This window comes from Somniosus microcephalus, chromosome 2 (genome assembly GCF_052327205.1).
Source record: "Somniosus microcephalus isolate GS21.2 chromosome 2, FLI_Smic_1.0, whole genome shotgun sequence".
Classification (NCBI taxonomy): Eukaryota; Metazoa; Chordata; class Chondrichthyes; order Squaliformes; family Somniosidae; genus Somniosus; species Somniosus microcephalus.
Window position 1 is genome coordinate 382,801,806 of NC_140988.1, and position 21,586 is coordinate 382,823,391.

Sequence of the window (21,586 nt, forward strand, 5' to 3'; positions counted from 1 at the left end):
GGTTCTGAGGGAGCACTGCACAGTCAGAGGGGCTGTACTGAGGGAGTGCTGCACTGTCGGAGGGGCAGTACTGAGGGAGCGCCGCACTGTCGGAGGGGCAGGAGTGAGGGAGTGCTGCACTATCAGAGATGCAGTACTGAGGGAGCGCTGCACTGTCAGAGGGACGGTACTGAGGGAGCGCTGCACTGTTGGAGGGGCAGTACTGAGAGAGGGCAGCACTGTCGGAGGGGCAGTACTGCAGGAGTGCTGCATTGTTGGAGGAGCAGTGCTGAGGGAGCGCTGCATTGTCGGAGGGGCAGTACTGAGGGAGCACTGCACTGCCAGAGGGGCAGTACTGAGGTAGCACTGCACTATCGGAGGGGCAATACTGAGGCAGTGCCGCACTGTTGGAGGGGCAGTACTGAGGGAGCACCGCACTCTTGGAGGGGCAGTACTGAGGGACCGCTGCACTGTCAGAGGGGCTGTACTGAGGGAGTGCTGCACTGTCGGAGGTGCCGTCTTTTGGATGCGACGTTAAACCGAGGCCACATCTGCCCTCTCAGGTGGACATAAAAGATCCCACGGCCACTATTTTGAAGAAGAGTGGTTGTCCTGACCGAGATTTATCCCACAACCAACACCTAAAACAGATGCGGCATTGAAATTGGGATCGGTAGCCCCCGTTGTTTCGGTTCCAAAATGCGCACGCGCACACTTGTGGGGTGAACCACGCCGGACGCCATATTTGGTGACAGCACAAGTGCACATGCAGCTAACTTCCACCGGAAGTACGCAGAGCAGGCAGATGATAATGTGAATCAGCATGCAACCCTGAATGAATGCCAGCGCTGCCATTTTGGAGCGCAACACTCCAGCTAAGCTCGCACAACTGAACACGTGTTCAGTAGCAGGAAGGACCCCCTACCAGCCCCATCACCTACTTACAGGTTCGCTGCTGATTGATTTTCTCTGGCTGTTCCTACGATTCTGTTGCTTTCTATAGTTGTTTGAAGTCTACAGGGAGTGGTGTGGCAGGTGCAGAAGGACCATTTCCTGTCTTCAAGGCTTCTGCACAAAGCACTTGCTGCCAGACGTGCGTGCACCAGTAGGCATTCCCCTTGGAATACTGCATGACCTGGCTAATGAACACACGGCTTCACGAGGATAGCAGGCTTTCCCGTGCTGCAGGCTGCCATGGACCGCACGCACGTCACTTAGCATGTCCACTCTGCCCTATAACAGAACCGAAAGGGATTCCACTCCCTCAACGTCCAGCTGGTGTGCGCCCATAGGCAGCGCCACGTGCAGGTTAGTGCCCGGTATCCTGGCAGCGGTCACGATGCCTTCATTCCGCGGCAGTCCGCTGTGCCAGCTGCATTTGAGCCACCGCGGTAAACCAGAGGGTGGCTACTGGGCAACAAGGGCCATCCGCTAACAACATGGCTCATGAGTCCGGTGTGCAACCCACGTACACGTGGGCAGTATGCCATGAAAACCATGCTGCCACACGGAATGTGATAGAGCACACCATTGGCGTGCTGAAACAATGCTTCTGCTGCCTGGAGGAGTCCTGCAGTACTCGGCAGAGCGGGTGTCATGATTCGTGGTGGTCTGCTGCACACGATTCACTCCAGGTGATATCAAGAAAATTCTGTCAGGACTAGACAGATTAGACGCAGGAAGGATGCTCCCGATAACCAGGGAGTCCAGAACCAGGGGTCACAGCCTACGGATAAGGGGTAAGCCATTTAGGACTGAGATGAGGAGGAATTTCTTCACCCAGAGAGTGGTGAACTTGTGGAATTCTCTACCACAGAGGGCAGTGGAGGCCAGTTAATTAAATATATTCAAGAAGGAGTTGGATATATTTCTTAAGGCTAAAGGGATCAAGGGATATGGAGAGAAGGCAGGGACAGGGTACTGAATTTGGATGATCAGCCATGATCTCGTTGAATGGCGGAGCAGGCTCGAGGGGCCGAAAATGGCCTACTCCTGCTCCTATCTTCTAGGTTTCTATGTTTTTAAGAAACGGCTGAGCGCACTGGATACAGCAAAGGCTGTGGGCCCCAACAACATCCCGGCTGTCGTGCTGAAGACTTGTGCTCCAGAACTAGCCGCGCCTCTAGCCAAGCTGTTCCAGTACAGCTACAACACTGGCATCTATCCAACAATGTGGAAAACTGCCCAGGTATGTCCTGTCCACAAAAAGCTGGACAAATCCAATCCGGCCAATTACCGTCCCATCAGTCTACTCTCAATCATCAGCAAGGTGATGGAAGGTGTCGTCGACAGTGCTATCAAGCGGCACTTACTCACCAATAACCTACTCACTGATGCCCAGTTTGGGTTCCGCCAAGACCACTCGGCCCCCGACCTCATTACAGCCTTGGTCCAAACATGGACAAAAGAACTGAGGTGAGAGTGACTGCCCTTGATATCAAGGCAGCATTTGACCGAGTGTGGCATCAAGGAGCCCTAGTAAAACTGAAGTCAATGGGAATCACAGGGGGAAACGCTCCACTGGCTGGAGTCATACCTAGCACAAAGGAAGATGGTTGTGGTGGTTGAAGGTCAATCATCACAGCCCCAGGACATCACTGCAGGAGTTCCTCAGGGCAGTGTCCTAGGCCCAACCATCTTCAGCTGCTTCATCAATGACCTCCCTCCAACATAAGGTCAAAAATGGGGATATTCGCTGATGACTGCACAGTGTTCAGCACCATTCACAACTCCTCAGATAATGAAGCAGTCCATGCCCGCATGCAACAAGACCTGGACAACATTCAGGCTTGGGCTGATAAGTGGCAGGTAACATTTGCGCCACACAAGTGCCAGGCAATGACTATCTCCAACAAGCGAGAGTCTAACCACCGCCCCTTGACAGTTAACTGCATTACCATCGCCGAATCCCCCGCCATCAACATCCTAGGGGGTCACCATTGACCAGAAACTTAACTGGACCAGCCACATAAATACTGTGGCTACAAGAGCAGGCCAGAGGCTAGGTATTCTGCAGCGAGTGTCTCACCTCCGGACTCCACAAAGCCTTTCCACCATCTACAAGGCACAAGTCAGGAGTGTGATGGAATACTCTCCACTTGCCTGGATGAGTGCAGCTCCAACAACACTCAAGAAGCTCGACACCATCCAGGACAAAGCAGCCTGCTTGATTGGCACCCCATCCACCACCTTAAACATTCACTCCCTCCACCACCGGCGTACCGTGGCTGCAGTGTGTACCATCTACAAGATGCACTGCAGCAACTCGCCAAGGCTTCTTCGGTGACCTCTTCCACCTAGAAGGACCAAGGCAGCAGGCACATGGGAACACCACCACCTCCAAGTTGACTCACCACGTTCAGATCCCTCCTCTAACCAATGCTCTGAACTACGTGGAGTGTCAGTATCTGAGCTGGTGGCTGCGAGTGTGAAATCGAGTGATGGTGCTGTGTCTTCATCACCACTCTCTTCTTGGTGTTCCTCCACTGCCTGGCCAGGTTGGATTTCTTGGGTCTCTGAAAGGAGAAAGGCACGAGGGTAGTGTAAGGGTAAACCCGGAGAGCTTCTTCTCCCCGAGATGGACCCTCTGATATAAAGGGTTGATGTCCGCCTTATTCCCAATCAATCACTTGGAGTCCGGAGGTTTGTTCAGTAAAGCAACTTTATTGACAAGTCGACAGGGAAGACACCCATCCTGGGACGAATGCTCCCCGATTGTTGAAATTCTCCTGCCTTATATACAGGTTTTGTTCTGAGTCGTGGCTACTGTTTGCAATTAGGTGCATTACACGTATACATTTCTTTCATCATACAGTTGGCTTCGGGTGCAAATTCTTGTGACCTGTGTGCATTGGTCTTGTGACCCCATACGTTATCTCTCAATACATTCCTCAGTTAGTGAGTCACGGTTTGTGCACTTTGGCCACGACTACACCAGACTCTCCTTCTGTTCATAACCATTCCTTAACCCCCCTCATCTTAGCTCTTTTTTAACCCTTTCAGGTAGGTTTATGTTTGTGTGCGGGGAGGGGGGAAAGCAGGGGGTGCATGCTTACACCACGTGCAGCTTGTAAATCAGAAGAGAGTGTGGGATGAGGGAAAGTCAAAATCAAATCAAATCAAATCAAATCAACTTTTATTGTCATTGTTAGTGCACAAGTGCAGTACAACGAAATGTAGGCTTGCGGCTCCCGAGAGAGTACATTTGGATTAAGACATTTAAACATTCAACATACATTTGGCTTGTGGTATATTAACATAAACTTAACCATAATAAAGTGCATTGGCAGATGTGCAGGCTTTAGAGTTTGTTTGTGGAGTTCAGTAGGATTTAGTGGGATGTGAGAAGGAGAATTGGGTATGAGGATACCGTCATCTTCAATGGTTTCAGTCCCGCCGCTGGCCACAGGCTCATAAGAACATAAGAACATAAGAAATAGGAGCAGGAGTAGGCCAATCGGCCCCTCGAGCCTGCTCCGCCATTCAATAAGATCATGGCTGATCTGATCCTAACCGCCAATCCACTATCACAGAACCATCTCCTGAATCTAACAGAATTAGACACACGAAATAGGAGCAGGATCAGGCTACACGGCCCCTGGGCCCGCTCCGCTACCCACAGGGCCATGACTGATCCGAACCTAGACTCCTATTTCCAGTGAAGTCATTATATTTCCGATTTGCTATCACCTTTTCAACACTACTTCAGGAAATCAAACTCTGCCCCACTTAGCACAGTCACAGCTTTCAATTCCCATTTCGCACCTAAACATCTGTTTTCACTTTTAGTATTAGATAGAACTGAAACCGAGGCTGCACTGAGAGAAAACTTTCACAAGAGAAGCATAGGGAGATTCTCACACAATCAGGGAACACTGTCACTGGAGACAGCACATTATCTCTCTCTATCTGTGAGTGCAATTATACACTGCATTCTTTCTCTGTGAGTGCAATTATACACTGCGTTCTCGCTGTATCTGTGAGTGCAATTATACACTGCGCCACTCTCTTTCTCTCTCTCTCTCTCTCTGTGTATTTTTAATTTTTATTCATTCCTGGGATGTGGGCATCGCTGGCAAAACCAGCATTTATTGCCCATCCCTAATTGCCCTGGAGAAGGTGGTGGTGAGCCGCCTTCTTGAACCGCTGCAGTCCGTGTGGTGAAGGTGCTCCCACAGTGCTGTTAGGGAGGGAGTCCCAGGATTTTGACCCAGCGACAATGAAGGAACGGCGATAAATTTCCAAGTCAGGATGGTGTGTGACTTGGTGGGGAACTTGGAGGCGGTGGTGTTCCCACGCGCCTGCTGCCCTTGTCCTTCTGGGTGGAAGAGGTCGCGGGTTTGGGAGGTGCTGCCGAAGAAGCCTTGGCGAGTTGCTGCTGTGCATCTTGTAGATGGTACACACTGCAGCCACGGTACGCCGGTGGTGGAGGGAGTGAATGTTTAAGGTGGTGGTTGGGGTGCCAATTAATTATTCACTGGGCTCGCTCTCTCTCTATCTGTGAATGTAATTATACACTGGGCTCTCTCTGTCTAATATTAGACTGCATTATGACTGTGCTGCATTGATATATTCCTATTTTCACTTCCTTAACCTTTGCAAGCAGCGAGCTGATGCTTTGGGCGATACAGGAAGACTGCAGGTCTGTGCTGGAGGCAGTTTGCTGATCCCATGATGCAGAGGTCTGCTTACGGTTGGAGTTTGGAGGGTACCAGGTCCCCGTCACTCTCAGGTATCCTGTGTTGGTCGTCTTGATGTATTTGGGTAGAGGCAGCTCCTGCCCGCTGCGCCTAACTCTTGTAGGTGCATTTCCGTCATCTGATTTGGGAGCTGAATCACGTCCTCTGCTGCCTGGACTGCTCAAGCAAAGCAGCCTGCCGAGAGTCCGGAGATCGAATGATAGGCGAATGTGTGAGTGATGGTTTTCTGTTGGTGGACAGGGTAGTTTACTCTGCACCAGAGCCTGCCTGCTTTCTGTCTAGTTATTGGAATGGTTGGAAAATCGGTGAGGGGACATGGGGAGGGGCGGGGGTGGGGGTGGGGGGTGAGAGGGGGGACAGAAGGTGGCTCCCCTTTCAAACACGGGCCCCCACCCACCTGCTCTTTCAGTATTCGCTGCAGCTGGAGATCTACTACACCAATAGTGATCTAGTACACCCGGAATGGTCCAGTATACCTGGAGTGATCTAGTCATCATCTTCTAAACCTCTCTCGGTTCAGGAACTGTCCCTTTTAGATTGGAAAATTGCAAATGTTACTCCATTATTTAAGAAAGGTGAGAGAGAGAAACCAGGAAATTCTAGACCTGTTAGTCGAACATCTGTTGTGGGGAAGTTATTGGAATCTAGAATTAAGAACAAAGTGACTGAGCACTTAGAGCAGTTTGAGCTGAGTAGAGAGCCAACATGGATTTGTAACGAAATAACAACAGAAAATGCTGGAAAAACTCAGCAGGCCAGGCAACATCCATGGAGAGAGAAACAGGGTTAACGTTTCAGGCCGAAGACCCTTCTTCAGAACTGAGAAACAAGTCAGGAAATAAAACAGATTAAAAGGCCAGTTAGTGGGCTGGGAAATGGGGGAGGGGATGAAAGAACAAATGGGAAGTGAAGAGACATTAAGAGGTATTCAAGACGTTTAATCTGTTTCATTTCCTGCCTTTTTTCTCAGTTCTGACGAAGGGTCATCGACCTAAAACGTTGACTGTTTCTCTCTCCACGGTTGTTGCCTGGCCTGCTGAGTTTTTCCAGTGTTTTCTGTTGTTATTTCGGATTTCCAGCATCCGCGATATTTTGCTATGGATTTGTAATAGGTCATGTCCAACGAACCTAATTAAATTTTTGAGGAAGTAACTAAAGTAGTAGACAGGGGAATGTCTACGGATGTAGTTTATATGGACTTCCAGAAGGCATTCGATAAGGTTCCACATAAGAGACTGTTAACTGAAATTAAAGCTCATGGAATTGAAGACAAGTTATTGACCTGGTTAGGAGATTGTTTATGTTGAATCCGTGATTCTTAAAGTATGATGTTTTCCAATAACTAGACGGAGGCTGTAACTTAACAATCAACAGGTGTTTAGTGGAGGAGGGTAGTCTAAAGCCTAACAGTACAGAGGCATGCTCAAGGCTTATATACAGGTGTGGTCACTGCCGGTACTACAGTATACAGGAGCTGTAAAAGTGGTTCTCTCTTAAAGGTACATACACTACAATTCCTCCCCTTTTAGATTAACAGTACCCATAACATTCAAATAACAGTTAACACTTTAACATGCACATTAAACTGAAATAGTCCATTTATAGATTCAGTTTTTGGGGCGGCTTCCTGATCCTTTCTGGATAGCGCCTTTCCTGAGGTTCTTGTTCTTGGTGCGGAGGCGATTCTGGCCCCCTTTCATCGGTTAGTTCATCAGTTTCCGCTGCTACTGTTTCTGAGGTAGATGCTACCGGTATGTTAGGTTCATCCCCAGGTACGCGAGACATGGGGTTGACTCGTTCCTGTGACGCTAGGATCTGGTCGACGTGGTGTTTCTCAATGTTCTCCCTGACATCTACTGTGTACATTAATGGCCCCTGCCATGTGCATATCGTTCCGGGTTGCCATTTCTCTGTTCGGTAGTCGTGGGCCAAGACTGGTTGTCCTACATTGAAGCTCCTTGTCGGCTGCTCATTGATGTGCTGGAATTGCTTATCCTCAACATTTCTTCGCACATTTGGTCTGAGCAAATCCAGACGAGATCTCAACCTTCGGTTAAAGAACATCATGGCCGGGGTCTGGTTGGTAACTGCATGTGTCGCATTTCTGTAGGCTAACAGGAAATTGTCCACCTTATGCTGCAGTGGAATGTCATCATCGCACATGACCTTTATCGCCTTTTTAAAGGTTTGTACGAACCTCTCAGCCAATCCATTTGTGGCTGGATGATACGGGGCGGATGTGTAATGCCATACCCCATTCCTTCTCATAAATTTCCGAAACTCTTCGGACACAAACTGTGGTCCATTATCAGAGCAAATCTGCTCTGGCAAGCCATTCCTGGCAAATATGGTCCGTAGGACTGCAATTGTTTTCTCTGTAGTGGTTCAGGACATTTTTATCACTTCAGGCCATTTCGAGTGCGCATCCACTGCTATTAAGAACATTAAGAACATTAAGTCCATGAATGGACCAGCAAAATCAATATGCACCCGTTGCCATGGAGAGGAGGGCCACTCCCATGGGTGTAGAGGGGCATGTGGTGGTGCATTTTGGACCTTCTGGCATCCTGAGCAGCTCTTTGTTAGGTCCTCGATTTGCTGATTGATCCCCGGCCACCACACATAAGCCCTAGCAAGGCTTTTCATTTTCACCCCTCCCAGATGGCCTTCATGAAGCTCATTGAGCACTCTCTCCCTTAACTTGGGTGGAATTACCACTCTGGATCCACACATCACTGTCCCCTGGCATACTGTTCTCTTCTGGATGAGAATGCTGGCAACAGTGAGTCGCCATGTGTTGGCCATCCCCTCACCGCCAAATCATATACCCGAGACAGTGTCGGATCATTGCGGGTCTCCTTCTCTATATCCGCATTAGTTACTGGCAATTGTTCAATTATTGACGAATAAAATATTCCGATAGGGTCCACTGCTGGTGCTTCCTCCACAGTAGGCAGTGGCAGGCGTGATAGCCCATCAGTGTTTCCATGCTGTTTCGTGCCTTTATACTCTATTTCATATTGGTTCGCCCCTAGAAAAAGGGACCATCTTTGTAGCCGTTGTGCAGTGATCACCGGAACGCCCTTCTTTGGATTAAAGATGGACACATGTGGTTGGTGGTCAGTCAGCAAGGTGAACTTCTGCCCATGCAGATAGTGGTTGAATTTTTTTACTCCCCATACTAGGCTGAGGGCCTCCCTGTCGATCTGGGCGTAGTTGCGCTCGGCTGAGGTTGGTGACCGAGACGCAAAGGCTACTGGCCTCTCCAACCCGTCTGGGAATTTGTGCGACAGCGCCGCTCCAATACCATAGGGTGATGCATCACATGCCAACCGAATTGGTAGTGCTGGGTTGAAATGGGCCAACACCTCTTTTGATGTGATCAATTCTTTGCACTTCTGGAAAGCTCGTTTACATTCGTCATTCCACTTCCATGGTACCCCCGTTTGCAGTAGGGTGTTCAGTGGGTGTAATACTGTAGACAAATTTGGTAAGAACTTATGGTAGTAGTTCACCAGCCCAAGGAACGACCTCAGTTGTGACACATTTTCCGGTGCTGGAGCCTTGACAACGGCCTCAATCTTTTCAGGGGACTTATGTAACCCCTCTTCATCAGTAACGTGGCCACAATACGAGATCTTCTTCTGGAAAAACTCGCACTTGTGGCGATTAGCTCGTAGCCCATATTCCTTTAATCTAGTGAGCACCTTCTCCAGGTTGGCGAGGTGATCACTGTCATTTTCGCCCGTGACCAGGATGTCGTCCAAATAACACTGGGTCCCTGGAATCCCTTGCAGGACTTGATCCATTGCCCTTTGCCAAATAGTCGGAGCCGATGCTACCCCGAAAACCAGCCGGTTGTATTGGTAGAGACCTTTATGAGTGTTGATCGTGAGGTATTGTTTCGAGGCTTCTTCTACCTCCATTTGCAGGTACGCCTGGGCCAGGTCAATTTTGGTGAAGCGTTTACCTCCAGATAGCGAGGCGAAAATATCCTCAATCCGTGGAAGTGGATATTGTACCGTGTGAAGGACTGGGTTCACTGTCACCTTAAAATCCCCACAGATGCGGACCTTCTTTGGTTCCCCAGGCGTATTACTCAACGACCTCTTCATTACAGGAATGATGGGTGTAGCCCACTCGCTCCAGTGCACTTTGGACAGTACTCCTGAACGTTCCAACCCTTCCAGCTCTGCTTCGACGGCTGGTCGGATCGCATAAGGCACCGGTCTGGCCTTAAAAACTTTGGGCTTGCATTTTCCTCTACTTTAATCGTCGCTGTTATGCCTTTTAGTGTTCCAAGTCCCTCCTAGAACACTTCTTGTGCATCAGTTAGCATTTTTGACAGTCGACCAGGTGTGACGTCATCATCCTTTTTGGCCTCAACCTTCAGTGCCTGTATGGAATGCCAATCTAATTGTATCTTCCGGATCCATTCATGTCCTAATAGTGGTGGTCCTCCATCTGGCAATACATATAGCTCCATTTTAGGTAATTCCTGGCCTTTGTATATCACTTTCACCCTTATTTTTCCTTTGGGGTAGACTTTTTGCCCCGTGTACGTCTTCAAGACAATCTCTGTAGCTTTCAAGGGTATATGTGAAAATAGCCGCTTGTAGTCATAGAGTCATAGTCATAGAGTTTTACAGCGCAGAAAGAGGCCCTTCGGCCCATCGTGTCTGCGCCGTCCATCAATCCCTGTCCAGTCTAATCCCATTTTCCAGCATTTGGTCCATAGCCTTGTATGCAATGGCATTTCAAGTGCCCATCCAAATGCTTCTTGAATGTTGTGAGGGTTCCTGCCTCTACCACCCTTTCAGGCAGTGAGTTCCAGCTTCCAACCACCCTCTGGGTGAAAAAGTTCCTCCTCAAATCCCCTCTAAATCTCCTGCCTCTTACCCTGAATCTATGCCCCCTTGTTATTGACCCCCCCTACTAAGGGGAAAAGTTCCTCTTTATCTACCCTATCTATGCCCCTCATCATTTTGTACACCTCAATCAGGTCCCCCCTCAGCCTCCTTTGCTCCAAGGAAAACAACCCCAGCCTGTTTAGTCTTTCTTCATAGCTGAGGCGCTCCATCCCAGGTAACATCTTGGTGAATCTTCTCTGCACCCTCTCCAAAGCAATCACATCCTTCCTATAGTGAGGCGACCAGAACTGCACACAGTACTCCAGCTGTGGCCTCACCAGCGTTTTGTACAGCTCCATCATAACCTCCCTGCTCTTATATTCTATGCCTCTGCTAATGAAGGCAAGTGTCCCATATGCCTTTTTAACCACCTTATCTACCAGTTCCGCTGCCTTCAGGGACCTATGTACATGTACACCAAGGTCCCTCTGACCCTCTGTACTTCCTAGGGTCCTACCACTCATTGTGTATTCCCTTGCCTTATTTGTCCGTCCAAAATGCATCACCTCGCACTTTTCAGGGTTAAATTCCATTTGCCACTTTTCCGCCCATCTGACCAACCCGTTAATATTGTCCTGTAGCCTGAGGCTTTCCTCCTCGCAATTTACCACCCCACCAATTTTCGTGTCATCCGCGAACTTACTGATCATACCTTTTACATTCTCATCCAAATCATTAATGTAGATCACAAACAGCAAGGGACCCAGCACCGATCCCTGAGGTACCCCACTGGACACAGGCTTCCAGTCACAAAAGCAACCTTCGACCATCACCCTCTGCCTCCTGCCACTCAGCCAGTTTAGGATCCAACGCGCCAAGGCCCCCTGGATCCCATGGGCTCTTACCTTCTTGACCAGTCTCCTATGCGGGACTTTGTCAAAAGCTTTACTGAAGTCCATGTAAACCATATCCACAGCATTTCCCTCATCCACACACCTAGTCACCCCCTCGAAAAATTCAATCAGATTGGTCAGACATGATTTACCCTTGACAAAGCCATGCTGACTATCCCCGATTAATCCTTGCCTCTCCAAGTGGAGACTAATTTTGTCCCTCAGAATTTTTTCCAATAATTTCCCTACCACAGATGTTAGGCTCACTGGCCTGTAATTCCCTGGTTTATCCCTGCTACCCTTCTTGAATAATGGTACTACGTTAGCTGTTCTCCAGTCCTCTGGTACATCCCCTGTGGCCAGAGAGGTTCTGAAAATTTGTGTCAGAGCCCCTGCAATCTCCTCCTTTGCCTCACACAACAGCCTGGGATACATCTCGTCCGGGCCTGGGGATTTATCCACTTTTTGGCCTGCTAAAACCGCTAGTACCTCCTCCCTCTCGATGCTAATATGTTCAAGTATGTCACAGTCCCCTTGCCCGACTTCTATGTCTACATCGTCTTTCTCCATAGTGAACACAGAGGCAAAAAATTCATTTAAAACCCCACCTACTTCATCTGGCTCTACACACAGCTTGCCACTTTGGTCCCTAATGGGCCCTACCCTTTCCCTGGTTATCCTCTTGCCCTTAATATACTTATAAAACATCTTAGGATTTTCCTTTATTTTGCTCGCCAGTGTTATTTCATGGCCCCTCCTCGCCCTCCTAATTTCCTTTTTAAGTATGCCCCTGCACCTTTTATACTCCTCTAGGACTTCCTCCGTCTTTTGTCTTTTGTAACTGCCAAAAGCCCCCCTTTTTTTCCTAATGCATTTTTGTATATCCCTTGTCATCCAAGGTTCCCTTTGCTTGTTGGTCCCACCCTTGACCTTTACAGGAACATGTTGGTGTTGTACTCTCTCTATTTCCCTTCTGAAAGCCTCCCACTGTTTTGATGTGGATTTTCCTATAAGTAGCTGCTCCCAGTCCACTTTGGCCAGATCCTGCCTTATCTTATTAAAATCGGCCTTCCCCCAATTTAGAACCCTTATTTCCGGGCTGTCTTTGTCTTTTTCCATGACCACCTTAAATCTCACCGAATTATGGTCACTATCGCCAAAATGCTCTCCTACAGACACTTCCACCACCTGCCCGGCTACATTCCCTAGAATTAGGTCCAGTACCGCCCCCTCTCTTGTAGGACTTTCTACATGTTGGCTCAAAAAGCTCTCCTGGATGCACTTTAAGAATTTTGCACCCTCTAAGCCTTTCACACTCTGACTATCCCAATTTATATTGGGGAAGTTGAAATCCCCCACTATTATTACCCTATTATTTTCACACTTTTCTGAGATTTGCCTACATATCTGTTCCTCTATCTCCCCCTGACTGTTTGGGGGCCTATAGTACACTCCCAGCAAAGTGCTTGCCCCCTTTTTGTTTTTAAGTTCTACCCATATGGCCTCATTAGAGGAACCCGCTAATATATCATCCCTCCTTACAGCAGTAATTGACTCCTTAATTAATATTGCAACACCCCCTCCCCTTTTACACCCCCCTCTGTCTCGCCTGAAGATTCTATACCCCGGAATATTGAGCTGCCAGTCCTGACCCTCCCTCAACCATGTCTCCGTGATAGCAACAATATCGTACTCCCATGTGTTCAACAACAACTTCAGTTCATCCACCTTATTTGCAAGACTCCTTGCATTAAAATAAATGCCTTCCAGCCCTGCCATATTCCCTTTTGCCTTCACATATTTGCTCTGCCTTCCCTGCTGACTTGTTTTCTCCTCCGTATTTGGCTGTACATCACCCCCTACTATAGCTCCACTCTGTATCCCATCCCCCTGCCGAGTTAGTTTAAACCCCCCCCAGCAGTGCTAGCAAACCTCCCCGCAAGGATATTGGTTCCCCTCTGGTTCAGGTGTAAACCGTCCGACTTGTACAAGTCCCACCTTTCCCAGAAGCAGACCCAGTGATCCAGGAAACTAAAGCCCTCCCTCCTGCACCATCCCTTTAGCCACGCATTCATCTGTTCTATCCTCCTATTCCTATACTCACTAGTCCCTTTGGTTTATGACTGTTAGGGCTGATCCTGTGTCCAATTCCATTTTCACTTGGACTCCGTCTATCTTGAGTGTGACCCAGATAGTCTGGTGATCCTCCATTTTGATTACCTTATGTAGTTTCAGACAACCCAGCTCCTTGCTTCCGGAGTCTATATCACTTTTCTGTTCGTCTGAACTACTGTCCATCACCTTATGTACCTTTTTGTACTTCTCCTGTGGAGATTTCTTGCTGCTGGTTTTCTTCCCTGACCTGCAGACTCTTGCTATGTGTCCTGCTTTTCCACACTGTCTGCACACTTGGTCCTTGAACCAACAATCCTTCTGGTCGTGTGTTGTTCTGCCGCAGCGATAACACTTCCCTGCTCCATATGACATTTCATTGGTGCCATATTCTTGCGGTCTCCGTTGTATCTCTGCAGCGCCCCGTGCGGCTGCTTCGTGTGATACTGCCATGCTGGAGGCCTTGTCCAGCGTAAGATCCTTTTCTGATAGAAGCCGTTTCTGGGTTCCTTCGCTTTGAAGCCCACACACAAACTTGTCCCTTAACGTATCTACTAGTCCCGTTCCAAACTGGCAGTGTTTCGATAGCTTGCGCAGTTCCGTTAAGTACTCAGCATTACTTTCGTCTTTATGCTGGTTCCTTTTGTGGAACTTAAATCTTTCTGCTATCAGCAGCGGTGTGGGGTTTAAGTGGTCCTGTAGGATTTCCACTATGCTTTCGAAATTCTTATCCACTGGCTTCTCTGGGGTTATTAGGTTTCGCAGTAAGCCATAAGTTTTTGCACCCATGGAATTTAACAAAACCAGTGCTTTCCTAGCATCTGGCACTTCATTCGCCCTGCAGTACACCTCAATGCGTTCCACATATGTCGCCCAATCTTCAACTTCATTGTCGAACGCAGTGATACTGCCACTCTTCGGCATCCCTGGGTGTGATTAAACTGTCTAAAATGGCATCTCCCGCGCTCTCCCTTCTTCTCCGCTGGCACAAAATGGCATCTCCCGCGCTTTCCTTTCTTCCCGCGCTCGCCCTTCTTCTCCGCTGCGGCTTCTAAAATGGCGTCTCCCGCGCTTCCTTTCTTTTCCCTGCGGACGCTGTTCAGCCCTTGACCCCTGGCTGTGCTCTGCGCGTTCTCCTGTGCGCCTCTCCCGTTGCCGCTGCTCGGTCCTGAACCCGACTGCTGCTTTACCCTCTCTCTCTCTTTTTTGTTTTTCCTCGACGCTGCTCGGTTTTCAACCCCCGGCTGCACCCTGTGCGCTTCACCCTCTCTCTTACCCCGTCGACGCTGCTTGGCTTTTTCTGTGCCGTCGGTCAGTTCCAGCCGCCGCTGTCCGGGAAGGGTCTGCGCTGTACCTGTTGCCAGTCTGTTGCTGGATCGTTGTGGCTGGGGAACCAAGCCCGGCTCTCAACAGCCTCCCCTGCGATGTTTACTCTCTGCCGGATGACTGGGCGGTTGCTCGTGGTCGACGCCCGTGCTTCTGGCCTCGACTTTCTTCCACCGCCCTCCCGGAGCGAATCCTTGAAAGGAAATGCAGAGTTGCAGGTAGATTCGAATCGACCTCGTCGCCACTGTTGAATCCGTGATTCTTAAAGTATGATGTTTTCCAATAACTAGACGGAGGCTGTAACTTAACAATCAACAGTGTTTACTGGAGGAGGGTAGTCTAAAGACTAACAGTACAGAGGCATGCTCAAGGCTTATATACAGGTGTGGTCACTGCCGGTACTACAGTATACAGGAGCTGTAAAAGTAGTTCTCTCTTAAAGGTACATACACTACAGTTTAGGTGGTAGAAAACAGAGAGAAGGGATAATGGGTATGAACTCAAATTGGAAGGAAGCGAGTAGAGGTGTCACACAAGGGGCCTCAACTTTTCAATTGATTTATTAATGACTTAGATAACACAGTAGAGAGCCATATATCCAAGTTTACCGATGACACAAAGATTACATAGTGGCATATTAATAGTGTAGACTGGAGCATAAAATTAGAGAGAGCCATTGATAGATTAAATTAGTGAGCAAAACTGTGGCAGATGGATTTCAACGCAAATAAGTGCGAGGTCATCCATTTTAGACTAAAAATTTAAATGGTGAAAAGCTAGGAACAGTGGAGGTCCAAAGAGATTTAGGGGTCAGGTACACAGATCAGATTCAAAAAGTAATCAAAAAGGCAAATGGGATGTTAGTCTTTATAACCAGAGGGCTGGGATATAAAGGGGAGGGAGTTTTGCTGCAGCTGTACAAAGCCCTGGTTAGACCACATCTGGAGCGCTGTGTACAGTTCTGGGCACCGCACCTTAGAGAGGATATCTTGGCCTGGGAAGGAGAGCCGCGCAGATTCACCAGAATGTTTGCAGTCACCCTGTTCTGGAGGTTCCTGTGCTGAGCAGTAACGCACAGTATCGGGAGGTGAAGAGCATACCATCTGCATTCCCTGTAACCCGTGAGCCCAGGATTGTTTCTGGTCAATAAGGGGACGCACGCTCTCAAGAGGAAGCTGAAAAAGGAACAAGCTAACGACAGATCGCCTCTTTATGATGCTGAAAAAGGCAGTTTTTGTGACTTTTTCTTTCAAGGAATAAGGATTAAAGGGACAGTGGCAGCATGGATACGAAATTGGTTAAAGGACAGAAAGCAGAGAGTAGTGGTGAACGGTTGTTTTTCGGACTGGAGGAAGGTACACAGTGGTGTTCCCCAGGTGTCGGTCCTAGGACCACTGTTCTTTTTGATATATATTATTGACTTGGACTTGGCGGTACAGGGCACAATTTCAAAATTTGTAGATGACACGAAACTCGGAAATGTAGTGAACAGCGAGGCGGATAGCAACAGACTTCAAGAGGACATAGACAGGCTGGTGGAATGGGCAGACACGTGGCAGGTGAAGTTTAACGCAGCGAAGTGTGGTGATACATTTTGATAGCAAGATTGAGGTGAGGCGAAGCAATATGAACTAAATGGTACAATTTTAAAGGGGGTGCAGGAACAGAGAGACCTGAGGGTGTATGTAGTGAAATCTTTGAAGGTGGCAGGACAGGTTAAAAAAGCAGTTAACAAAGCATAGAGAATCCTTGGCTTTATTAACAGAGGCATAGGGCAGGATTTTCATTGGGCCGTGGAGGCGGGATTGGAGGCGTGTGGGAGGTTAAAATCCTGAAATCAGGGGGCACGAACCCATCCCGCCCCCAACCCGCCTCCATGCCAGTTTCAAAGGAGGTGGGTACCCAACCCGCACTGGGAGCCGCCTACCCGAGGCGTTAACAGGTAGTTAACAGGCAGTTTTTAGCCTAATCCCTATTTTCATTGGTGAAATGTGGGATTCCCGACGGCTCCAAACTACGCCAAGTTAGCGAGGCGGGCCGTCGGGATGAAGGGCTTGGAGGGGTCGAGATGTCCAGTGTTCAGGTGAGTGATGGGTGCATGAGTGCAGAGGTAAGTGTGTTTGCTATGTGTAAAGTGTTTAAAGAACTTTTACTTACCTTTACAGCCTTCCTTCCTTCAGGTCTCGGGAGTCCCTCATCTCACCGGCACAGAAAGCAGAATGGCCGCCAGCTGTCAAAAGTTGCAACATTCAGCTTTCTGTTCTGGAGAGATTCTCTAAATCATCCTGAGAGGAAGGAATTAACCTGGAGTACAGATTGTCAGTGTTTGACAGCTTCAAACAGCTGTGAAACGTTGATATTTCATCTGTCAAAAGGTCTTGACAGATGAAATATCAATCTGTGACGTCACCTGTTGCCGGGTGGCCCGTAATTGGCCTGCTGAGCCCGCTGGGCGGGGCTCAACAAGGTCAATCAAGTCAAAATCGCGTGGGTTGGCTAGAACTCGATGGAGGCGGGACTACAACCCCAAAAGTTGTAGTCCCGCCTCCTACCCGCCTCCTCAATGAAAATCCAGCCCATAGAGTACAAAAGCAAAGGGGGTTATGCTAAACATTTATAAAGCACTAGTTCGGCCTCAGCTGGAGTATTGTGTCCAATTCTGGGCACCGCACTTTAGGAAGGATGTCAAGGCCTTAAGGGGAGATTTGATAGAGGTGTTAGAAGGGTCATTAACCAAAGGAGACAGATTTAACATAATTAGTGAAAGAACCAGAGAGGAGATGAGGAGAATATTTTTTTACGCAGCGAGTTGTTGTGATCTGGAACGCGCTGCCTGAAAGGGCGGTGGAAGCAGATTCAATAGTAACTTTCAAAAGGGAATTGGATAAATACTTGAAGGAGAAAAATTTGCAGGGATGTGGGGAAAGAGCAGGAGGGAGTGGGACTAATTGGAAAGCTCTTTCAAAGAGCCGGCACAGGCACGATGGGCCGAATGGCCTCCTTCTATGCTGTACCATTCTGTGATTCTATGTTTTGATCTGTTTCTACCTGCAGCAATTGAAGAAAGCAGTCACGGCCCGGATGATCTCCAGGAGGATGAAGAGCAGGTGAGTTAGTTCAGGAATCGCAGGGATGTAGGTTGGAAAAGGTGATCTGGAAAGAATGGAATGATTTAATACTTACTCAAATTCTTTGGTCTGTATTTTCTGAATGGGAAGCTTTTGGAGGTGCGACTGCTGCTTGCCGGGTTTCAGTTCTGCCTCCATCAGCTTCTGGCCAACCAGCGGGAATTTCCTCTGATTGACCTTGTTAAGCCCACCCGGCGGGCTCAGCAGGCCAATTAGGGGGAAGTCAGTGACAGAGCACGTCAACGTCTGACGTGTCATCTGTCAAGAACATTTGAAAGAAGAAATGTCATCGTTTGACAGCTCTGTGAAGCTGTCAAACACTGACATTCTATATAGTTTGATGTGACCATGAAGCTGTCGGAGTGTCGTAAAAACCCCTCTGGTTCACTCATGTCCTTTAGGGAAGGAAATCTGCCGTCCTTACCTGGTCTGGCCTGTATGTGACTCCAGACCCACAGCAATGTGGTTGACCCTCCCCAACACCACCCCCCCCACCCCCCACCCCGCCCCAGCCCCCGGCCCAGTCCTGACTTACCTCTACATCACTACCAGTGTCCCCGATCTTCGTTCACTCTTTGTGCCTCGCAGGCTAGATCGAAATGAGGCCCGAGCCCCAATATTGGGGGCAACCCGGGCCTTACCCTTCAGGCACAGGAATCTCTCCAAAATTGGGCTGCCCGAATTTCCACTCCAGAAATTCGACAACAGGGGCAGGCATTGAAATCAAAGGGTCCATGACAAGGGGAGGGGCCTGTCAACACCTCCTACCCCACTTTTCTCTGGAAACTGCAGTTGAGAACCCATTTTAAGGGGTGCGAGAATAAGTTTCCACTTGACCAAGGGCGCTTGTCTCCCCTCAGATCAGAGGCCCTGAGAGGGCTGAAAGAAAGAGGGAGAAAGAAATCGCATTTCTATAGCGCCTTTCACGACCTCAGGACGTCCCAAAGCACTTTACAGCCAATGAAGTACTTTTTGAAGTGTAGTCACTGTTGTAATGTAGGAAACATGGCAGCCAATTTGTGCACAGCAAGCTCCCACAAACAGCAATGTGATAATGACCAGATAATCTGTTTTAGTGATGTTGATTGAGAGATAAATATTAGCCAGGACACCAGGGAGAAGTCCCCTGCTCTTCTTCAAAATAATGGCCATGGGAACTTTAACATCCACCTGAGAGCGCAGATGAGGCCTCGGTTTAACGTCTCAACCGAAAAACGGCACCTCCGACAGTGCAGCACTCCCTCAGTACTGCACTGGAAAGTGTTAGCCTGGAGTATGGGCTCAAGCCTCTGGAGTGGGGCTCGAATCCACGACCTTCTGACTCAGTGGTAAGAGAGAGCTACCCAACGAGCCACGGCTGACACCTCTGGCAAGGCCAGCATTTATTGCCCATCCCTAATTGCCCTTCAGAAGGTGGTGGTGAGCCGCCTTCTTGAACGGCTGCAGTCCGTGTGGTGAAGGTGCTCCCACAGTGCTGTTAGGGAGGGAGTTCCAGGATTTTGACCCAGCGACGATGAAGGATCGGCCGATATACTTCTAAGTCAGGATGGCGTGTGACTTGGAGAGGAACTTGGAGGTGGTGGTGTTCCCATGCGCCTGCTGCCCTTGTCCTTCTAGGGGGTAGAGGTCGCGGGTTTGGGAGATGCTGCCGAAGAAGCCTTGGTGAGTTGCTGCAGTGCATCTTGTAGATGGTACACACTGCAGCCACAGTACGCCGGTGGTGGAGGGAGTGAATGTTTAAGGTGGTCGATGGGGTGCCTATCAAGCGGGCTGCTTTGTCCTGGATGGTGCCGAGCTTCTTGAGTGTTGTTGGAGCTGCACTCATCCAGGCAAGTGGAGAGTATTCCATCACACTCCTGACTTGTGCCTTGTAGATGGTGAAAAGGCTTTGGGGAATCAGGAGGTGAGACACTCACTGCAGAATAACAGCCTCTGACCTGCTCTTGTTGCCACAGTATTTATGTGGCTGGTCCAGTTAAGCTTCTGGTCATGGTGACCCCCAGGATGTTGATGGTGGGGGATTTGGCAAGTGTAATGCCATTGAATGTCAAGGGGAGGTGGTTAGACTCTCGCTTGTTGGAGATAGTCATTACCTGGCACTTCTGTGGCCCGAATGTTACCTGCCACTTATCAGCCCAAGCTTGAACGTCGTCCAGGTCTTGCTGCATGCGGGCATGGACTGCTTCATTATCTGAGGAGTTGTGACTGGCGCTGAACACTGTGCAGTCATCAGTGAACATCCCCATTTCTGACCTTATGTTGGAGGAAAGGTCATTGAGGAAGCAGCTGAAGATGGTTGGGCCTAGGACACTGCCCTGAGGAACTCCTGCAGCGATGTCCTGGGGCTGTGATGATTGCCCTTCAATCACCACAACCATCTTCCTTTGTGCTAGGTATGACTCCAGCCAGTGGAGCATTTTCCCCCTGATTCCCATTGACTTCAGTTTTACTAGGGCTCCTTGATGCCACACTCGGTCAAATGCTGCCTTGATGACAAGGGCAGTCACTCTCACCTCACCTCTGGAATTCAGCTCCTTTGTCCATATTTGGACCCAGGCTGTAATGAGGTCGGGAGCCGAGTGGTCTTGGCGGAATCCAAACTGGGCATCACTGAGCAGGTTATTGGTGAGTAAGTGCCGCTTGATAGCACTGTCGATGACACCTTCCATCACTTTGCTGATGATTGAGAGTAGACTGATGGGACGGTAATTGGCCGGGTTGGATTTGTCCTGCTTTTTGTGGACAGGAGATACCTGGGCAGTTTTCCACATTGTCAGATAGATGCCAGTGTTGTAGCTGTACTGGAACAGCTTGGCTAGAGGCGCGGCTAGTTCTGGAGCACAATAGCTAAAGCTTGATCGCAGAGGAGGTTATTAAGGCGACTTTTAAAGGAGGAGAGAGGTGGAGAGGTTTAGGGAGGGAATTCCAGAGCTTAGGGCCCAGGGAGCTGAAGGCAAGACCGCCAATGGTGGAGCGATTAAAATCGGGGGTGCTCAGGAAGCCAGAATTGGAGGAGCGCAGAGATCTCTGAGGGTTGTGTGGCTGGAGGTGGTTACAGAGATAGGGAGGGGTGAGGCCATGGAGGGATTTGAAAACAAGGATGAAAATTTTTAAATCGAGGTGTTGCCAAACCGGGAGCTATTGTAGGCCAGCGACAACAGGGGTGATGGGCGAACGGGACTTGGTGCGAGTTAGGATATGGGCAGCAAAATTTAAGTCAGGTAGAAGATGGGAGGCCGGCCAGGAGTGCGTTGGAATAGTCAAGACTAGAGATAACAAAGATATGGATGAGGGTTTCAGCAGCAGATGAGCTGAGGCAGGGGCGGAGACGGGCGATGTTACGGAGGTGGAAGTTGGTGGTCTTGATGATGGAGCGGTTACGGGTTCGGAAGCTCATCTTAGAGTTAAGCAAGATACTGAGATTGCGAACAATCTTTCCAGTGACCTGGGAGGAGGTGGAGTTGAAGGTGAGGGAACGTAGTTTGTGGCGGGGGCCGAAGATGATGTCTTGCGCCTTCGAGTATTTAACTGGAGAAAACTGTGGCTCATGTCAGACAAGCAGTCTGAAAACACAGAGGCAGTGGCAGGGTCGAGAGTGG

The 21,586-nt window shown here is 49.1% G+C and overlaps 1 protein-coding gene across 1 annotated transcript in view; it reads left to right on the forward strand.

Annotated features, from left to right (window-relative positions):
* The first annotated feature begins 5,577 nt into the window (after positions 1-5,577).
* Positions 5,578-21,586, forward strand: part of LOC147123798 (shootin-1-like) — an 86,770-nt gene continuing 70,761 nt past the window's right edge. Inside the window, exons 1-2 of the mRNA XM_085976159.1 lie at positions 5,578-5,710; positions 17,914-17,966. Coding sequence (XP_085832285.1) covers positions 5,650-5,710; positions 17,914-17,966 — 114 coding nt within the window. The 5' untranslated portion in view covers positions 5,578-5,649. The remainder of the gene's footprint in view (positions 5,711-17,913; positions 17,967-21,586) is intronic.